The 21,695-nt window shown below is 42.4% G+C and overlaps 1 protein-coding gene across 13 annotated transcripts in view; it reads right to left on the bottom strand.

Annotated features, from left to right (window-relative positions):
• Positions 1 to 21,695, bottom strand: part of MAGI2 (membrane associated guanylate kinase, WW and PDZ domain containing 2) — a 1,075,940-nt gene that overhangs the window by 4,205 nt on the left and 1,050,040 nt on the right. For 2 of the 13 annotated variants that reach the window (XM_068276199.1, XM_068276198.1), the window contains exon 23: positions 8,593 to 8,643. The exons of the other annotated variants lie outside the window; for them this stretch is intronic. In XM_068276199.1, coding sequence (XP_068132300.1) covers positions 8,593 to 8,643 — 51 coding nt within the window. The remainder of the gene's footprint in view (positions 1 to 8,592; positions 8,644 to 21,695) is intronic. 13 annotated transcript variants of the gene reach the window in all.

The raw sequence follows: 21,695 nt of genomic DNA, 5'->3' as shown, positions 1-21,695 counted from the left end.
ACCCGTTATGCCAGGATGATCAAATGATTTCCTAGAGCAAAAAATTCTAAGGTTCTTTGTGCACTGACATGAAAATGGTTGTTTTTAATTTATAAAAGAACTGGAACTACTGCTATCGACATATATTATGTTTTTCTATCATAGCCCCAAATTAATAGATTATACGTAATCCTGAAAAACTGGCCTAGATTTATTAAATATTGTTCATTAGGTAGTAACGGTCTGTATTGCTGAAAGGTTAGGAAATCAGCAGCTGTGTGATTGCAGTTACTTCTACACACTGTATCATTTCTTTTTCTTTGCTTTACTTCTGAAGCAAAAACAAAATAAAAATGTTATACTTACCTAAAGAGAGAAGGCTGTGGGATCCTATTGAGCCTTCCCTGCCCTCTCTCGGTCCCCTCTTTCCAGAGCGGGCTCCTTCATTCCATGCATTTGAACAACTGGTGAAGTACACCTTCTGGACCCTTGGAATGCTTCAGGGTCACTTGTGTCCCAGAATTCTCCTAAAGGCGAAGGGGTTCATACTGTGCATGAGCACTTGGGCTCCCGAAGCCTTCTGATGGCTCCCTGGGGCAGTGCAACTGCACTGGGGGACAGTGCTGGAATGAGGAGACCGAGAGAGGACAGGAAAGGCGCAATAGGTATGTATCAGGCTTTTTTTTTTTTTTAATGCTACAGATTTGCTTTAGTCCCAGACAGCCTGGATTTATTAAGAAATGTTATCTTTTCTTTTTTTGTACATACACACATATGCTGCAACTGCAACCACATAAATACTATTTTTCAAAAACTTTTCATCATCCTTTGCTAAGGTCTGAATTGACCTCAGGTGAAATTTGAAAACTATTATGGCCACACATTGCACACAGATTTTTATATATTGAAAATCTGTGAAGCCACTACCTTTTGCTGAGTCCCCCGGTCTCCCACATTTAAAATGGGCCCCCCTCCCCCAGGCTGTGCAGAGTGTTGGCCGTGGACAGTAGGATCACCTACCAGCTTGTGCTCCCCTATGTTCTCTCTCTATTGCCGCTGGGGCACCTGTACCGGTGAAAGTGTACAGGTGAAACCTATGTAACACGAGCCCATACATACTGTTGGGTCATGGTTACTCAGGCACAACCTCGACGATGAAGAAAAAAAGACACAGAAGGAGCGTACTTGCAGATAAGTGAGCATACACTCTGCACAGCCCATGGAAGAACATTTTAGATGGAGGGGGATCGGCAGGGGTCTGTCGTGTCTGTCAGTTGTCTAGAAATTGAACGCACTACTGCTGCACACTTGACCGCCCCCTTTCAAGTAAGATATTTCCGTCCTGCACAACCAATAGTTTTGGTAATTTTTGGCTGGAAATTGCAACGTGATCCCAGGTTGTTATATGAAGAATGTTTGTCTCAGACATGTTCATTTATATTTCTTGGCTGAGAAAATATGTCTCAAATGGTTTTCACCAAATTTCTTTCTCAGTGCAGAAGGGATCAGGGGCAGAGTACACCATTAACATAGAAGATAAAGGCTGCAGACAGGAGGTACCGTATTTGTCTTCCTTTAAGGCTTGTACACACATCCAACAAAGTGCACGTCCAACACCACGACATGACCAACACTACAACACGACTTATTTTCCACGCACCAACCAACTGAACAAGTAACTCATTTACATACTGCACATGCAAGCAAAATGACGGCCTGAACAACATGGCCGCATTCAAAACAAGTATGTCGTTCAAACTACTTTGTACACATGTGGCCAAATGCATGATATCCGCTCAACAGTGGTGAGTTGATCCACCCGATGGATCTGGCAAACCACCGCTCATCAGTCGCTCATTTAGTTGTTTGACATGCGTACACATGCCCGATTGTCATCCAACATACTTAAATCAGACGACAATCTAGCGCTTTGGTTGAACGTTGTACAGAAGGACAGCGATAAGGGCCAATTGACACTAAGTGCACATAATGAGAATAAAGCCTTATAGTAAACAGTAATAAACTGCATCTCAAAATCAACTAGTTATTTCTGAAAAAGGATTTCAGCAACAGTAAGGTAGATATCTTTTTATTCAGTCTGCCTTTCAGAAGGTGACATTTATCTGAAAAAGATGGGACTGCCTCACTAGATCAGTCAGATCTGCATAGGTATTTCAGCAAATGTAAGCTGCACACTGAGGTAATCTTATGTCTGCAGCACCACCTAATTTTGTATATGCCAATACCTATGCGTTAATACAAATTCTAGACAAATGTATGTAGCACGTGAATAGACCAAATGTAGCACATGCCTAAATTTACATCAAATTTTGCAAGCAAACAGTGAGCCATACTTTTCAATGAAAGTATGCCTCACTTCCAGGTGAAATGTGGACAACACACAGTTATTCGTGCGTAGTCACGCCGCCACACCGCGTTCAGTGGAGCCATCACTACTTCTGCCGGCGGGATGTAGTATTTTTAGGCTATTGTGACGGACTGCACAATACAACTTTCCTACAGCCACATGTTATGCTGAACAAAAACAGAATAGAAAATATGGTTACATCCACATTCTTTCATTAAAATATTGCCAATTAAACTTTGTATATTGACGTACTGCCAACTAGTGTTTGCTGGCCTTTATACCACAGACCTCTTCATTTCCCCCTCTGCACAAGAAGATAAGTTGAGCTTCCATTACACAAAAAAATGTGAAAATAAAAAAATAAAAAACTTTCTTTATGCTTATGGATTACTTGAGCCAACACTCAGAGGTGGAGGCAGTCACCTAGAAAGACTAGGGTCTCTAAATAGCACAGCCAGCAATTGTGTTCTCCCACTGCTAGAGGAGCACTTATTTCCAGAAGATTCACATATATTTTGCTAGATCAGTCCTATGCTATTACCCACTGCAATCATTACAGCTATCTATGCCCCTCAGTCCACACGTTTTCCTGGGGCTGTAGGGTGCCCCTAGCCTGGTGTAACTATGTATTTGAGATTTGTGTCAGCACTGTTCCTACTAAGTATGCCTGTGCTGGAAATGTCTGTGTGTAAGAGTCTAATGGCTTTTACATAGACAGCATGCTCAGGATTTAAGTAATGACTAAGTTGGAGTATAGTATTTACATAAAGCTATTGTGCTATTTTCTAGGCACTCATTGATTTAACCAAACTGCAAATGCAGGAAAACTGCTGCATGCACTACGTTTGGGTTTTGGTGACAATTCGAATCGCAGCCATGTGAAAAGTGCACTGTGAATACTATGATAATCATGGAGCCCTTCTGATTAGGAAAATTTACACGCTTTTCCAATCTATTCGAGATGCATGCAGTGTGAATTTTCTGCACTACTTCAGTAAATTACCCGCTGTGTATCTTTTTAAAACTATTTCAAACTCAATGGGCATTTAAGTTAGTTTCGCCAAAACTCCCTTTGCTGTATTGGGTCACTGTTCACATCATTGTTTGCCATTAATCTTTATTATTGATTACCAAAGCAAAATTTACCAAAACAGTTATATATATATACACCAATCTTTTCTTCATGCCTTCACTCTCTCATTAATACTGCTTTCCATACTATATCCATACTCGCTGCCATAGTTCTTTCAACCTTATTAAACTCTGTTTTCCACATTTTGGGGTTTTTTTTCACCATGCTTTCTTTGTCACATTCTTCTTTGCCTCCCCTCTCGCCTTTATGTACAGTAGCTATCAAGCAGAAACACCAAATGTATTTATAATATTTATATTTCCCAGCAGTCTCTTTCATACACAGCTGTTCTCACCAGTCCTCAAAAACATCAAACATTTAATTGATCCATCCTGTCGGGTTGAGAGACCTCCTGTGTATCCTAATTTGAATATCTGATGCTGCTGTAGTGGTGATAAAGCTATTGTCATTAGCTAGCCAAACTAAAAAGTGAGTAATTTATGACAGCAGACCATGCTAATTAATATTAAACTAACATTACCTAAGATATGAGAAGAAAGAATACTAAGTGTGCACCTATGAAAAACTGGAACAAACTGGCAATTTTGTGAGCAGAGGTACTTGAGTACATAAGATATCAAAATTGTTACGTACCCACATCTTCTGCAAAGACCCCAACTGTAAAGCTAAATCCTAAAACATGACTAACTTCTTTTTTAATTAACACATTCTCATACTAACTTCAACCATAACACAAAATCAATCTGTAACCTTAACCTATCAAAATAGGCCTAAAGAAGTATACACACACACTACTATAAGGGTGCATTTCCACAAGGACAGTCGGAATTCTGCTCCACGCCCTGCAAATCAAAACTACAGCCCATTGATTTCGATGAGCTGCTTCTCATTCATGTGTGGCTAAAAAAATTGTGCCTGCATCATTTTTTCACACATTGTGTTAGAATATCTATTGCCATGCATTGGCACGGCAGGGCATTCAGGAATGAATCACAGCGTCATGGTTGCTGTTCTGGAGACATATCGGTCCAGTGGAACTGGGGCCTAACTGTAAACTGTACTGACTTGAACTTGATTTCTATGGTGACAGTTCTGTCTATAAGCTCATACAGATACATCCCTCGGGCTCTACAGAGTGATGCATACTGTTGCCATTGGGAGGAGGGAGAAAGAACATGGCAAAGTGCACGACAGAGCAGTTCTTAGCAGGCATTGTAAGGAAGGTAACAATGCACTTCACCATTCCTGCACTCAAAGGCCTCACTTAAATGACGTCAGGGTAAACCTGTACACACTTTGATGTGGTCCCAAATTGCCGCTTCAGCCTAGGCCAATCTTGCATGTGTATGAGTCATTAAGCTACAGCTCTTTTCGCAGCCAAAGCAATTATTCTTGATTCTTATCGCAGACAGTCTGATATTTGTACAGCCATCCTCTTCTTCTACTATAGGCAGAAACTAAGAAAATAGCAGTGGGCTGTATTAGATTTTCAAGTGGATTGTTTCATTCTCATCTGCAATGTAACATTGGGGAAATCTCTGGCCTCTCCTCCTCTACAAAAGGACAGTAGATACAAGACTGTCACAGATGGTAGGGCAAAATGTTGACTGAAACCATCACAAAATTAATAAAAAGGTTTTGACCATGGATATACAGTATGTATGAGGCTTTGTTTAGCCACTTCACTACTATAGGCCATTTTAAAGCTTAATGGAGTTTGCACAACATTTGCAAATGTACAGAAAGTACACATCATTACTCCAGGTGACAGACTGTTTGCTTTTAAGCTCTCATAACCATATTAACTGCTGGCTTGTGCCCAGAATTACTAATATCGCTCAGTCTAACCCTTTAAGGGTTTAGTGGAAATATAATATTATAATAAGTCAAAAAATGCAAGATTCTTTGAGTAAAGAGAAGAAAGAATGTAAAAAGAAAATACAAATTACCATAAATCTCCTTCCTTACCTAATATGAAAATGGCTCAAACTGCTAAATAAAATCTGGATAATAATACAAAGTCTAGTTTAAGCCACAATAGTGCCATCTAGGGCAGCTGACCTGGCTGGCCAGCCAGAAGGGACCCTAAAGGTACATACACATGTCGGATTTTCGCAAACTACCCATTGTTTGGACGTCAAATCAGGCGTGTGTACAGTCTGTCGTTCAGCTGATAATACGGGTCGTTTGCGAAAATCTGATGTGTGTACGAGCCTTTAAGGCCCCTTTGAGTGTGACCTTTATCTCCACATATTCCAGTTATGCTGCTCAAGGAATTGTAATTTAGATTTACCTCTTTTATGTCTTACTCTGCCAGTGGCTTACTTATGTCCATCTCTAGAGATAATCAATGAGTTGCTAATACATTCTGTCTTGCATGTAAAGTAAATCAAAATTGTATGCAGATTGGAAATGGGCCAGTCAAAGTCATCAGGAAGTGCATTTGATTGGCCCTGTTCCAATCTGCATACAATTAGCATTTTATCTGCATGAACGCTGTAGTGATTAGAATCTCATTGATCATCTCAAGCCATCTCTGTCCCTAAATGCTTAGCAGTGCCAAGCATTTAGGGACAGTGTCACTTGCAAGGAAGTAGTTACTATACGGGATGCTTTTGATGGTCTACTAAACCTTGTTACATGCTCCTGCCAACACAGGCTCAGTGAACTGTCATTGCAATTGGTTGCTAGTCATACCACAAATGAAGCCTTAAAAGGTATGCGTCTATTGGCGGGTCGCTCGGTGCGATGCGAATAGTAAGGCGGCAGTTCAAGATTTATATAAGCTTTGGCTGGACGATCTTTGTCTGCATTAACCTTATGGTGATACTTTAGATAAGGAGAGTGCTCTCTCAGCATTGTTTTTAGGACTAATTTTGTAAGTGTCAGTGTCACATATCACTCACTCCTTTGCCATTTTTTGATTAAATAAGTCAGCACCTTGAAGTATATTGTTAGTTGTTATTTGTAGAGACGGAAGGCAAAGTGAAAAATTCTTTAGCATGGGAATATTTTATACAAAGACACAATGGGCTATGACAGTGTAGGATCAGACAAATCTTTTTTGGAGTCTTATTCCAACACTAAAGTCATTTTTCACCTTTAGTGCTATTCTGGATCCAATCTTGGGAAAACAGTGAAAATTCAGCTAAACAAATTACCTAGTCAGCTTCCAAATTTCAGTACACAGCCTACCATATAGCTGGATACTTCTCTAGCTGCTCTGTGTACTACAGTACTAGAGTATGGCCACTTTCCATGGGGCTGGATCTACACACAGACACCTATCCACATCAATGTAGGCTGAGAAAGTTGTATACATTCATGCTGCCACACAAATGCAAATAAATATATAAATATATATATATATATATATATATATATATATATATATATATATATATATATATTGTGCAAACCATTTTCCCTTTTGTAAAGGAGGCATTATTAGGACTGTTTTTGAGATAAGATGCAAGTGATCACCAGTTTTGAGTTCACCTTTAATTTATCAAAGTATTGTATTGCTATAGTAGCAGATTGTAGCAAGAAGAACATCATCTGCACAGGGGAACCAAAACTTGTCCACAAATCATGTATGTGTTAAAATATGTAGTCAATAAAATGTATAGTCTGCTATACCTGTCCTTCTTTCATAAACTGTTGGGAAGCATATGTACTCTCTACTCACTGCTGAAGGTTCGCCCTCAGGCAGAAAGGTATGCAGGAGAGAAGCTATGTGCACTTTAACAGGCACATTAGCCTACGGATGCTAAAATATTGGGCTTATCACTTTTGCAGGAATTAGTAATTCTGTTTTTACATTGCCTATAGCATCTATAGCATTATTATAATCACCGTAAATAGCAAACTGGGCTTGTCAGCTACTCCTGTTCCATGCCAGTGTGAACATAATGGAAGGTCACCCTGTATCAAACGTTGAATCCTCATTGTCATCTCAAACGCTCTCAGCCTGTGCCTGTTCCAGCTTCTGAATATTTATTATGCAGTACAGATGTGTTTGTAAAACACATTTTAATGCACAATTTTGTCCTTGAATAGTTTTTACCCAGAGCTATAAAACAGCCAGAACATTTGGGATCTCACATTCAACCTGTCCAATTTTATGAAGCAGTAAAATGTTCATTCATTATATTAGTCTGGTTTCCACACCAGAAGCTTTGGAAATTAAGTTGGTATTACAAAGAATTAAAGCTTAGCTGGAAACATTTAGTGAGGTATTGCAGCCAGAATAACATATAGGAACTCAAAACATTATTTATTTTTGTAACTTAAACTAGGCCAAATAATTAAAACGTTAACCTGCATTTTAAGTGAGTTTGAGTTGTTCTGTCTCTCTTGTCATCCTGCATTTAGTATGCCTGTTGACTGAAATCAATTAATTGATTGGCTATGACCAAGGCATCTTCAAATGACTATTCATCCACAAATGTAAAGTAAATGGCCCTGTACAAAAGCCTTCTTTGAATATTCATACAATGACTGAACTTTGTCTTTTATATTACAAACAACAAGTAAAGCTTCAGGATCTGCCAGGCAAATATGTGAAAATGTACTTCCCATTTAGTGCTACAGAACTATTCACACAAGGTCAGTGATGCCTACACCTGTGAACTGTAGGATGGCAATGCAGGTTGGCATAGAAAGCCTTAATTTCATTTCAGTATTCATGACAAAACTAAGCTTGAATGGTTTTGAATAGTGTCTAAACTAAAGTAGCACCATGAAGAAAGCGGCTTGATGTGATGTTTGTGCAGTGTTGGTTAATGTTGTGGTATAGCAGGACAAGAGCCTGGGGTGCTAGAAGTCTGTTATGATGGTTTGAGAACAAGCCAGCTCTCCACCTTTTTGATCTCCTTTATAAACACAAAAACTGAATAATGTAATATATTTGCATTATTAAACAGGGACTACTTCTAAAGCTTTTTGTGAATAAAGTACTGTCATATTTTAATCTGGCACAGCATGATGTATCCTAACTTTCATAGCATTCTCCTCTATATCACTAGAATCAACTGCAGAATATGAAAATATTTTACAAATAAAGTTCACTAAACCTTTAGGCACATTAACAATTGTGTGTTTTTAAGCAAGGAACTCCCAGTGGTAACAAAAAGACAGATATAAAACTTACCAACTGAACAAATCTTCTGAAAGCTGAGACCAATATAAAAAGCTTGGAAGCCTGCATATGGCAAAGAGGACAGTCAATACTAAAAGCCATTGAATGCGTGTTGGGTGATATAATGGAGACAAGACTCATAAGGCTGATGACAAACAGTCTTTGTCTGAATTACCTCTGAGTCTTCAAATGTTAACAACATTATTATACTGGAGAATGTCAGAGGGACTGAAAGTGCAGTTCCCAAAAAATGGACTTCCACTCAGTAAGGGAGAAATTATTTTGAGATACAATAGGATGCCAATGCTCAGATGCTCTAGTGCCTTATCCGCTACATCAGACGTTCTACTTCTATTCCATTCTCTGAGAGTTATAACTAATTAGTAGGTGCATTTACTGGAGGCATTTTGGAAGCAATATTGATATTGTAGGAGGATTATGACTATACTTGAAGGCTAATGCTGGGTACACACTATGAGATTTTCTGGTCGATTTACTGTCAGATCGATTATTTTCAACATGTTCGATTTGCTTTTCGATCGTTTTCCGAGCATTTTCCGATCGATTCCCATTAAAGTGCACGGAAATCAATCGGAAAATGCTCGGAAAACGATCGAAAAGCAAATCGAACATGTTGGAAATAATCGATCTGACAGTAAATCTACCAGAAAATCTCATAGTGTGTACCCAGCATTAGGTTTAGAAAAACAGTTAAGTCACCAATGCCACTGCAGTACCTCACCGGTACCACTGCAGCACCTCACCAGTGCCACTGCAGCACTTTCAGTTGTCAGGAGACAGATTAAACATAAGATCCATTTCTGTACATCAGCCACCGTCATCGTTTTAATTGACAGGCATCCACCTGTCTGGTGGTATCCTACTATTGCCTGCCATTCTGCCATATGTCCTTCTCAGTCACAAGCAACTTTGTTTAAGATTAGCTGTGGCTATGGAAACTATATACACTGGAAAGGCAGGCTGTGCTAGGACTTGGCTAAGCAAATGGATCCTGGCTAGTCCAAACCGTGAGCAATGTAAGCACTTCTGATCGATCTATTGATGTTTTTAGGCAGAACAGAGTGGAGCAAGCCAACAGCTGTTGTACTAATACTGTGCTTTTATGTAGCTGTCTACATGAAAATAATGAGAGCAACAACTCAGTATCCAGTGCTGCACTTTCTTTATTTCATCTTTGTATGCTATCTCCAGCAGGGAGAGAGGTCTCCGATATCTCCCCTCTCTATTTTCTGAGGGAAAAATTGGAAACCCTAACCACCCATGTTATGCCGTATAAGCAAGCACTGTACAAAGAATACCGCCATTCACAGAACAGTGTATTGTCCTGGCTGCAATATTCCGAAACATCTCCCATGTTTGGAAAATTGAAGAAGGATGTAGACTTAAATAAAAAAAAATTAAGTAATTTTTAAAATTATTTATGAAACACTGCTACAAAAGTTATAATATTTTGTTCAGTGGAAGTTTTGTTTTCCTTTGATCCCTTGGGCAGAGTGCTACAGCTACATTAAGTATGAGCACTTTTCTATTTGATATTTTAATGGTTTGATACATTAGTTTTGTATGTGATAAATGCTATGTGATGTATGTGCCTTTTGACCATCTTATAGAATCATTATAGTTAGGGGTTACCATTTACTGTCTTGCTAGTCCAAGAAGCCAAAAGGATAGATGTACTTACATTGCAGTTTACATATAGTTTGACATCTACATTCAGAATAAGCAAATTAATATTATTTTTTCACAGATATAGCGGTTTCTTATACTTATGAATATGTATGTGCACGCAAATATTACGATATGGGTGTTAGAGCCAACGATGCATTGGTGACAAAAGTTTGTCTTTTTTAGAGACCACTATACGTTAGATTCCACCTTTGTCTCTCTTGCTATGGACCATATGCCCAAGTATTATGGCCCATATATGTGAGAATATTGTATTCGCAAAACGTTTTTCACTACAGAAAGGCTCCTAAATACAACACTTCATTTAAGTCATTCACGTCACTACAGTTGCGTTTCTACTCAGATACTTCTCTTCTGAGCTAACAGGAAACAGTGGGCGGCCTTGACAGTCTATTAACATTCTGGCTCATGGTGTGTGAAGAAATTGCTGTTGTGTCAGTTTAGCATCTATCCATTTACTTGCAGTTTGAGGATAAGAAAAGAAGAGGCAATGGTGCCCCAAGGTAACCTCTTTCAAAGTTGAATACACCAGATGCAAGCTTTACATAGGGACCTAGCAAAATAAGTCATTTGAAAACAAGAAACTTATGGTAGCACCAGTATATGCCAAAATCAAACAGGGCTGATACTTGCCCTCACATGACCTCATTGGGAATGTGGAGGGCAAGTTATATCATAATTTCTTAACTTTAGCAGCTGAGCATTGGCTCCAAATATCCATTTTCTTTCTCACCAGCAAACTACTTCTTACAACGTTAAATTATACATGGGGTCATTTCATAGTTTTTGGACCTGCTCAGGCCATTGCATTTGCACAGCATATTTTAAAAGGAATAGAAGATTTTGTGTATAGTAACCAGAACATGAAAGGACCATGGCTATAAAAAGTTAAAATAAAGGCTCTTCCAAATCAATATGGAAAATATCACATCCCAGCTAACACAAAGAGGGAATTCAAACTTCTAGTAGCATGGTTACATGTTGCCCTGGAGCAATGTGGCATGATCAGGTGCCAGAGTGCACGTGAAGCTTGCATACATTGCTGTGCTATGTAGTCATGCAAAGTGCAGAGTGCTCTGTAAACAGCATGCCAAAGCCTGTGAAAACAGTGTCCACCCCACTGTTTTTCTCCATAGATATATGATTCTACAGTGTGAAATAGCATGCACTGCTTCCCTAATGCATTCTCTTAACCGTCACAATGCATGATTCAGAAACTTACCAAGAAGTCAGAGCTATTTTTATTGTAATTTTCATAGAAAAGATTTAACAATAGTTTTCATGGATGGTCTCAACAAAATTATATTATGTAGTTTTGATTTCTTGTGGAGCTCACATAGCTTTTTAAAATATTTTAAATAGATGTTACTGCTCTACATTTTTTAAAATAAATCTGCTTTGTCTAATGTTCTAAATCTGACAAAATGATACAAGTGTGATCATCACAGTGTCTTGCTCCTGTTGGCCTCAAAGCACTTGGGAGCTGCAGCTACTAGAGGTATGATCAGTAGGCCATCCTGAAGCATTAGTGAGTTTTGCTCAAGAACACCTTCCTGGTTAGGTACTGGCTCTAGCCCGAATTTAAACCCTGGTTCTCCTACATGAAAGGTGGCAAATAGAGTTAGGCTCAGCACGCCACAAGAGATGTCACCAGTATCAAAAAGCCATTATTTCAAAATCTGCAGTCAAGACAATTATTTTAGGACCTCATGGTAACATGGCATCTGCATACCTTGAGAAAGAGGACCCTGTGAAGTACCAAAACAATTGGTGATATTGTTTGTAGTGTGCTGATCAGAACTACATTTTCACTGAAGACCTGGGTAACAGCTGATCACCAGGGGTCAAGCAACCTTATATCCTCTGGAAGAATTGATGATGGTGTGTTGTCATGTTACAACTGACTGCCACATCAAAGGTGATCCCCTTAACCAGTACATTATACCCTTCTATTTCATAGATGTATGAAGCTCTGCCGCATCCACAGGCGGGATGAATCACTGTATATTTAAGCCAGCTTTTACAGTGCTTGGAAGAAGTGTGTGTGGGGGGAGGAAGGCTTTCCATTGCACATTCAACAGTATGAGTAAAGGATCTGTCAGCATGCTCTCAAGCATAAACATGTATATCTGTAAACACTGCTTATTTGTTACCTGCTTTTAATATTTTACATCAGTTAGGTCTAGTTCACACTAGTAATCTCAAGCTCTCAGGCCTGGTGCACACCAAAAAACGCTAGCAGATCTGCAAAATGCTAGCAGATTTTGAAACGCTTTTTCTTATTTTTCTGTAGCGTTTCACCTAGCATTTTGCGGTTTTGGGAAGCGTTTTGGTGTAGTAGATTTCATATATTGTTACAGTAAAGCTGTTACTGAACAGCTTCTGTAACAAAAATGCCTGCATAACCGCTCTGAACTGCCGTTTTTCAGAGCGGTTTGCGGTTTTCCTATACTTTACATTGGAGGCAGAAATGCCTCCGCAATCCAAAATCTGCAGCAGCCCGGGAGTATGCGTTTCTGCAAAACGCCTCCCGCTCTGGTGTACACCAGCCCATTGAAATACATTACCCAAGCGTATCCGCAGCCGCAAGCAGATCGAAAAACGCTGCCGAACCGATGTGGTGTGCACTAGGCCTAAGTGTTTTTGTGAGCGATTTTGTTAAGTGATTCCTGGTACTTTAGGAGTGATTTGCATTTTTTTTGCAAGTGATTTTGTATGCGTTTTCATTTTGCGATTTTGTGTGTGCAGACAAACAGGAAGTGCCCTCTGACCCAGAACTGACCAAAGCAACTCTGCTTGAAAAATGCTCACAAAATCAAGAGTTGAAATTATTTTTCCTATACCTTGCATGGAAGTGCAATCGCCCAGGAAATGATGCAGGACCCGCATTCACAATTTGGAAAAAGCTCATCCCTCATGTGAGAACACTCACATAGCATTTCATTACACAAGCACTTTTACAGAGCTTCTACAACACTAGCAATTAAAAAAACTCAAATCGCTCATAGTTTGAACCAGCCCTTAGGCCTTGTTCCCATTGTGTTCTAAAAGCGTGTCTGTTCGCGTTGGTAGTTTGAGTAATTTTTTTTTCCTTTCCCGGTGCTTGGGTGGGCGATGCGTTTTTTTTTGTTAAAAGCGCTTTTCTAAGCGCTTTTCCAGACCGTTTTCTTAAATTAACTCCCTGACAAGTCAGGAAGTGAACTCTTTGACCCAGAAAAAAATAAATACAATGCATTTATTCTTAAAAACGTGAAAAAACGCTGCACAAAGCGATTTTGTGAGCATTTTGCGTTTTTCCTATACCTTCCATTGAGGGCAAATCGCCCTGACAATGGTCCATGCAGCGCTTATGTCAGCTGACAGTGCACGGAACGCCCCAATCTGAACTACACCATAGGAAAGCATGGTGTAGCCACTTTTAGGGCGCTTTTAAAAAAACATCAGTACTTAAAAAAAAGTCCAAAAGTGCCTCTAGTGTGAACAAGCCCTTACACAATACATTAGAGATGTGAGAAGTCTACTTTAACCAGCTGCCGCAATTGCAGCAGTATATCAATGCCCCTAGGGACTTCACTTACCATCCCAAGGACAAAGATACTTGTCTACTGCCCATTACAAGAGGCGCATGCAGGTACGCTCGTACCTTTCGGGGACAATTGGAGGACAGATTTGGAACATATGTTGCCAAAGCCAATCTAAATGCCCGATCAATGAATAATCTCTGCCGTAAAGAACAGCAGAGACTATTCCATTGAAAAAGTGTAAAAAAAAACAAAAAAACCCACAATTTTTATTTTAATTTCAGTATAGAATGCTGTGATTTAGTTTTCTATACTGGACAGCGCCATCTAATGGACAAATATAAACGTGCACTACACTATTATATTTGTTTAATAAAAGAAAAAACACACACACACACACATAAAATTAGCTCCTTTCTGCCCTGCACAGTAAAAAAAAGCCAAGGGGATGGAAAAAAAAAACAAATGATGTTAGGGACTTCGCTCTTTTTTTTTTAATATGTATGCCATCAGAGTATTATGTTATTTTTGCAAATAAGGCCTTGTAATAACTAGGACAAATAGGCAAATAAAATGTGTGAATTTTATGTACAGTCACACATTTTGTTTTAAACTATAATGGCTGAAAACTGAGAAATAATAATTTTTTTTTTAAATTCTTATTTCCGTTTAAATGCATTTAACCCCTTGAGGACTGCAGTGTTAAACCCACCTAGTGACCAGACCATTTTATGTAAAATGGGCCACTGCAGCTTTAAGGCCAAGCTGCAGGGCTGCACAACACAGCACACAAGTGATCCCCCCCCCCTTTTCTCCCCACCAACAGAGCTCTCTGTTGGTGGGGTCTGATCTCTCCCCGTGCGTTTATTTTTTTTATATAAATATTATTGTTCATTATTTTTTAATAAATTTTACAATTATTTTTAATTTGTATTACCCTAGGCCCACCCTCCCTCCCAGCCAATCACTCTGATCAGCTGTCATAGGCTTCAGCTTATGACAGCTGATCACCTCTGATCCCCTGGAGGAGACAGCCGTGTCACGCAGTGCTGCACTGTGTAATTAGACAGCCGGCTAACAGTCTCCCCAGGGATGATCGCCACTCGGAGAATGGAGGGGTGGAGCTCCGCCTTCCGAGCAGGAGATGCGCGCGCAGCCTGCGCGCGATCTCCTGCACACTGCTGCCCCAGGATTTTACGCCGAGCCTAATTGAAAAACAAAAAAAGAGTAGCCCAATGATGGATATTTCTGCTACTATGAGGTGGGGTGCCGACTCCAGACCCAAAAGTCAGGGGATAAACAACAACCATGTTACCTCCGCGCAAAGGGTAGTCAGGACAATCTCAGTAGTAACACTCGCCGCTGGTCGGCACCTAAAGGGTTACAGTACCTCATCCTGTAGTGTTCAGCGCATGGATAAAACAGACATGCGCTGTGTATAGGTGTATCTTGCTGTAATCCCGAACTCCACGCTGCACTGGCAGAGGCAGTGTATGCGGCGATCAGCTGAACAGCTCGTCTTCCCTCCTCCGGTCACATGGTCTGTGCACTTCCTCCTTCCGTCGGCTCTGCGTGTCAGAGTGGTTAACAAACTGACTCCCAGCTGGAAATAGCCTGACAGCGCTTCCTGGTAGTAAGCTCTTTGAAAACACGTGACAGTACACACCGGAGGGCAGAAGTGGTATCTCCAGATTACGGAAGAATCTTAAAGAGAGTCTGAAGCAAGAATAAATCTCGCTTCAGACCTCATAGTTAGCAGGGGCATGTGTGCCCCTGCTAACCGCCGCTATCGCGCGCGCTAAATGGGGGTCCCTTCATCCCCAAATCCCCTCGGTGCAGCGGGGGAGCGCTTCCTGGTTGGGGCAGGGCTAACCGCCGCAGCCCTGCCCCACGCGCGTCTGTCAGCGCGTATCTTCGCCTCTCCCCCCGCCCCTCTCAGTCTTCCTTCACTGAGAGGGGCGGGGGAGAGGTGGCGATGCGCTGCTGATAGACGCGACTGGAGGCAGGGCTGCAGCCGTTAGCCCTGCCTCCCACGAACGACCAAGTCTGTGACCAAGTCTTGCGGGGGTGGGTTTGGGGGTGAAGGGACCCCCGTTTAGCGGCGCAATAGCGGCGGTTTAGCAGGGGAACACATGCCCCTGCTAATTATGAGCTCTGAAGCGAGATTTATTATCGCTTCAGAGTCTCTTTAAGGAGGGGCTTGCGTAATCTGGAGATTCCACTTCTGCCCTCCGGTGTGTACTTTCACGTGTTTTCCAAGAGCTTACCGCCAGGAAGCACTGTCAAGCTATTTCCAGCTGGGAGTCAGTTTGTTAACCACTCTGACACTCAGAGCCGACGGAAGGAGGAAGTGCACAGACCACGTGACTGGAGGAGGGGAGACAAGCGGTTCAGCTGATCGCCGCATACACTGCCTCTGCTGGTGCAACGCGGAGTTTGGGATTACAGCAAGATACACCTATTCACAGCGCATCTCTGTTTTGTCCATGCGCTGAACACTACAGGATAAGGTACTGTAACCCTTTATGTGCCGACCAGCGGCGAGTGTTACTACTGAGATTGTCATGACCACGGAAAGCCTAGTTGGTGGTGAAAAAAAATACGGATCATTTAGGGGTGATAAGTAGTGATAACGTTATTGGCAAATGAATGGGATGAGTGCAGAAAGGTGAAAATTGCTCTGGTCCATAAGGGGAAAAGCCCCTTAGTGGTGAAGTGGTTAATGAACTCCAGTCTCACGAAAAGCAGAATTTGGTTTCACAAATATTTTGTTGGTTTAATAAGGAGAAGCTACTTTAAACATCAAAAGATGGTTGAACCTGGAATTGCACTACTGCACTGCTATAACTAAGCAAGCCAGTTTGGGAAAAGGTTAAATATAAGATTATAAGATATAAATACAGATTGTGACATTATACTTTGACACATTTGAAGTAAGATAATTATTTTAAAAATCCATGACATCTTGAATTTATTAATAAAAAGTCTTTCTGTACACAGGTGAGTGCAATTCCCATTTGCTAATTCATCAAACGTTCAGTAACCTTTGCTATGGTGCAATGTAGTGTTGGTCAAGTAGATGCAAATAACTTCGAGTTGATGCAAATGTATGCAATTTTAATGCAAATTTATGCAGCTTGAAAATGAACGACTCAAATTTTACCTCAGCAGGATTTGATTGGTCCATTTTCAAGCTGCATAAATTTGCATAAAATTTTGCATAAACTCGAAGTTGTTTGCATCTACTTGACCATCAATAGTGCAATGTAGCAAAGAATGGTGAGTTTTGCTACCTACCAGCTGACAGTGTAATTCCAGGCCAGGTTTGAAAGCTCACTTTAATTTTCCCAACATATTCAGCCCTGGAGAATATTTGTAAATCTTGTGCCTCTTCCTCCACTACATCATTGTTTGCAGGTCATACAAATTACAACTCATATTGTATTGGCAATAAAAGTTGTTTTATAGATGGAAACCTACTCAAATAAGGCATGAATTCCTCCATATGTCAATATTACATACACGAGGAAGCCACACAAAATAATGTAACCCAAAATGTAAGACTACTACCACTTGACTGTCTTAATGTAGCAAGTTGTCAACTGAGGCGTATTTTAAAAATAATTTGCCATTGTTTCCAATGAGATAATGGCTGATTTATTAAAGCAGACCTGAACTCAGAACTTCTCTGCTCTAAAAGATAAGCAACAGCATAATAACATTTAAAGAAAAAAACATCTCTGTGTTACCAAAGCAGGGCTTTTTGGCACATGCCATGCGCCGTGAAGCTTGGCAAGGCTATAGCAGTAACGCTATAGCCCGCACTCCGCTCACGGGGTCATTCAGGGATCTGGCGATTGCTGGACCCCAAATCACTTTTTTTCTTTCGAGTTGCGAATGGCGACTCAGAGGGGGAATAGTATTTAACACCCTAAACCCCCGGCCAAAATGTGTGCGGCAGCAGGGTGAACTGTTATTCAGCTCACCCTGCTCCCAAGAAGCCCCGCCCAAAATGCCATGTACACCCTTGTTACAGCTTATAGAACTCCTACAGAGATTTTGCAGGCAGAGTGGTTACTTCCTGGTATCCTGGGAACACAGAAAGAGTTCACTTCCTGTGTTAACATACTGTATTAGCTCAGAATTCAGCAGAAATGGCAGACTGCTGACAGCTCAGATTACACTAGCTCATTACTTACTGAGAAGGGAGAATTAGAAAGGCTGTTCTCTATAAACACACAGGTTGGACACAGGTTGATTTCTATGTGTTTCTTTGTCTCCTATGCAAGAGTTTAAAAATGCATGCACATGTACAATTACTGTCACCCATATCTATCAGGTCCTAATAGCTAGGTTGACATTTCTGGGGACGAGCACCAAGCGACAGGTTCTGTTGCTATTAAGAGGGAGGGAAGATGATGGCATGTTGCTATGGAGAGGAAGGAAAGATGATGGTTATGTATGATAGAAAGGTTTCTGGCTGGCAGGGTAAGGGGGGGGGGGGGGGGGCAATGTGCTCTTTGATTACTGACATTTAACCACTTCCCGACCGCCGTATTGACAATTGGCGGCCGGGAAGTGGACCCCGCAAGGACTGCCGTATTGACAAATGGCGGCGGTCCTTGTAGGGGCATGGGCGGAGCGATCGCGTCATCCGTGACGCGATCCTCCGCCGGCGCCTGTCTCCGCTCATCCGCCGCAACATCCCGCCGGCCATACGGAAGCGCCAGCGGGATGTTAACCCGACGATCGCCGCATACAAAGTGTATAATACACTTTGTAATGTTTACAAAGTGTATTATACAGACTGCCTCCTGCCCTGGTGGTCCCAGTGTCCGAGGGACCACCAGGGCAGGCTGCAGCCACCCTATGTCGCACCCAAGCACACTGATTTCTCCCCCCCCTGCCCCAGATCGCCCACAGCACCCCTCAGACCCCCCTGCCCACCCCCCAGACCCCTGTTTGCACCCAATCACCCCCTAATCACCCATCAATCACTCCCTGTCACTATCTGTCAACGCTATTTTTTTTTACCCCCCCCCTGCCCCCTGCTGATCACCCCCCCACCCCTCAGATTCTCCCCAGACCCCAGACCCCCCCCCCCTGTGTACTGTATGCATCTATCCCCCCTGATCACCTGTCAATCACCTGTCAATCACCCATCAATCGCCCCCTGTCACTGCCACCCATCAATCAGCCCCTAACCTGCCCCTTGCGGGCAATCTGATCACCCACCCACACCAATAGATCGCCCGCAGATCCGACATCAGATCACCACCCAAGCGCAGTGTTTACATCTATTCTCTCCTCTAAACACCCACTAATTACCCATCAATCACCCCCTATCACCACCTGTCACTGTTACCCATCAGATCAGACCCTAATCTGCCCCTTGCGGGCACCCAATCACCCGCCTACACGCTCAGATTGCCCTCAGACCCCCCCCTTATCAATTCGCCAGGGCATTATTTACATCTGTCCTTCCCTGTAATAACCCACTGATCACCCATCAATCACCCCCTGTCACTGCCACCCATCAATCACCCCCTGTCACTGCCACCCATCAATCAGCCCCTAACCTGCCCCTTGCGGGCAATCTGATCACCCACCCACACCAATAGATCGCCTGCAGATCCGACATCAGATCACCTCCCAAGTGCAGTGTTTACATCTGTTCTCTCCTCCAAACACCCACTAATTACCCATCAATCACCCCCTGTCACTGCTACCCATCAGATTAGACCCCTATCTGCCCCTAGGGCACTCAATCACCTGCCCATACCCTCAGAACGCTCTCAGACCCCAGCCCTGATCCCCTCACCAGTGCATTGCTTGCATCTATTCCCCCCTCTAATCACACCTTGAGACACCCATCAATCACCTCCTGTCACCCCCTAGCACACCTACCCATCAGATCAGGCCCTAATTTGCCCCGTGTGGGCTCCTGATCACTCGGCCAAACCCTCAGATCCCCCTCAGACCCCCTTCCGATCACCTCCACAGTGCATTGATTGCATCTATTTTCCCCTCTAACCACCCCCTGAGACACCCATCAATCACCTCCTGTCACCCCTTAGCACTCCTATCCATCAGATCAGGCCCAATACAACCTGTCATCTAAAAGGCCACCCTGCTTATGACCGGTTCCACAAAATTCGCCCCCTCATAGACCACCTGTCATCAAAATTTTCAGATGCTTATACCCCTGAACAGTCATTTTGAGACATTTGGTTTCCAGACTACTCACGGTTTTGGGCCCGTAAAATGCCAGGGCGTTATAGGAACCCCACAAACTGACCCCATTTTAGAAAAAAGACACCCCAATGTATTCTGTTAGGTGTATGACGAGTTCATAGAAGATTTTATTTTTTGTCAAAAGTTAGCGGAAATTGATTTTTTTTTTTTCACAAAGTGTCATTTTTCACTAACTTGTGACAAAAAATAAAATCTTCTATGAACTCGCCATACACCTAACGGAATACCTTTGGGTGTCTTCTTTCTAAAATGGGGTCACTTGTGGGGTTCCTATACTGCCCTGGCATTTTAGGGGCCCTAAACCGTGAGGAGTAGTCTAGAAAACAAATGCCTCAAAATGACCTGTGATTAGGACGTTGGGCCCCTCAGCGCACCTAGGCTGCAAAAAAGTGTCACATGTGGTATCGCCGTACTCAGGAGAAGTAGTATAATGTGTTTTGGGGTGTATTTTTACACATACCCATGCTGGGTGGGAGAAATCTCTCTGTAAATGGACAATTGTGTGTAAAAAAAAAATCAAACAATTGTCATTTACAGAACAGGAACAGGCGTTCCATCGGCGTTGCACCAGCTGTGCTCTCCACGCAGGGCCTTTCTCCCCTTCCCCCCCTTTTCCGAGTTACCATTTTTGGTTTTTGGCGGGGCTGGCTATAGGTGGTGCCAGCTCTGACACCTTTACGATAGATGTTGGGATCTGACCTATCCCTTTTGCGGAGGTCCATTTTTGTTTTTTGTTTATTGCTTTTTGGTTTGGGGTATGATCACCCTGCGTGGCTAATATATCCACCTACATGGGCACAGCTAATGCTCTTGCAGCACTAGGTCCGCCGCTGCTCCGCCGCCTGCATTGGCTCTCTCTCCCTGCGGTCGCACACACTACATCTGTGTCGTCATGAGTGGGTGGATAGAGAGGTGTGCCTGTTGGTCATCTTTAGTTTAAGTAATGTCGGAATGAACGTGTTGGCAACCACGCCCCCTTGAGAAAGCCGGAAGCCGGCGAAACGTCGGGGGAGCCGCACGTTTCCTGCATGGGACGCCACTCCGTCCCCGTCTCCACTCGGCCAGTATCCACTGGTCTGTCCGAGGGCCACTCTGTCATGCATGCTGCCTGGGTGAGCCAACCATCAACTACACGGCTTGGTCGTTGAGTATAGCTGTGCTCTTTCCATTTACGAAGCACACGAGGATACTTCTCATCATCCAGCAATGACTTTCGGTTGACACCAGGAGCTTGCTTCAACCTTCAGATCATCTGAGCGGACTGTCTGCCCACAGTGAGCAGCGCCTATGGATTTGGTGAGCTAAGCTTGACAGTTATCATGCTTTTTGTCTGCTGCGCTTTGATGCGCCATTACAGTGGGAGCTTTTGATGCTTGATGCTTGCTATATGTGCTGCCTATGCTCACGCTGCCGCTGGACTTTGCTCTGCTGCTGATATCTGTTACTGTCTCACACCAGACTTTACATGTTTTGTCAGCCCTCACTCTCTTCTGATGACAACAGGTCCATACCTGTCCTTTGGAGCACTGATGCCTTCCTCCCTTTGCTGATGCTTTATTGAATTACTCTCCCAAAGTTTGATGCCGGCGTATGGATGTGACTGTGTGTGGTCTGCCTGAGTGGATGAGCTGT

This window comes from Hyperolius riggenbachi, chromosome 3 (genome assembly GCF_040937935.1).
Source record: "Hyperolius riggenbachi isolate aHypRig1 chromosome 3, aHypRig1.pri, whole genome shotgun sequence".
NCBI classification, from domain to species: Eukaryota; Metazoa; Chordata; class Amphibia; order Anura; family Hyperoliidae; genus Hyperolius; species Hyperolius riggenbachi.
This window is presented reverse-complemented; position numbering and strand designations above follow the sequence as displayed.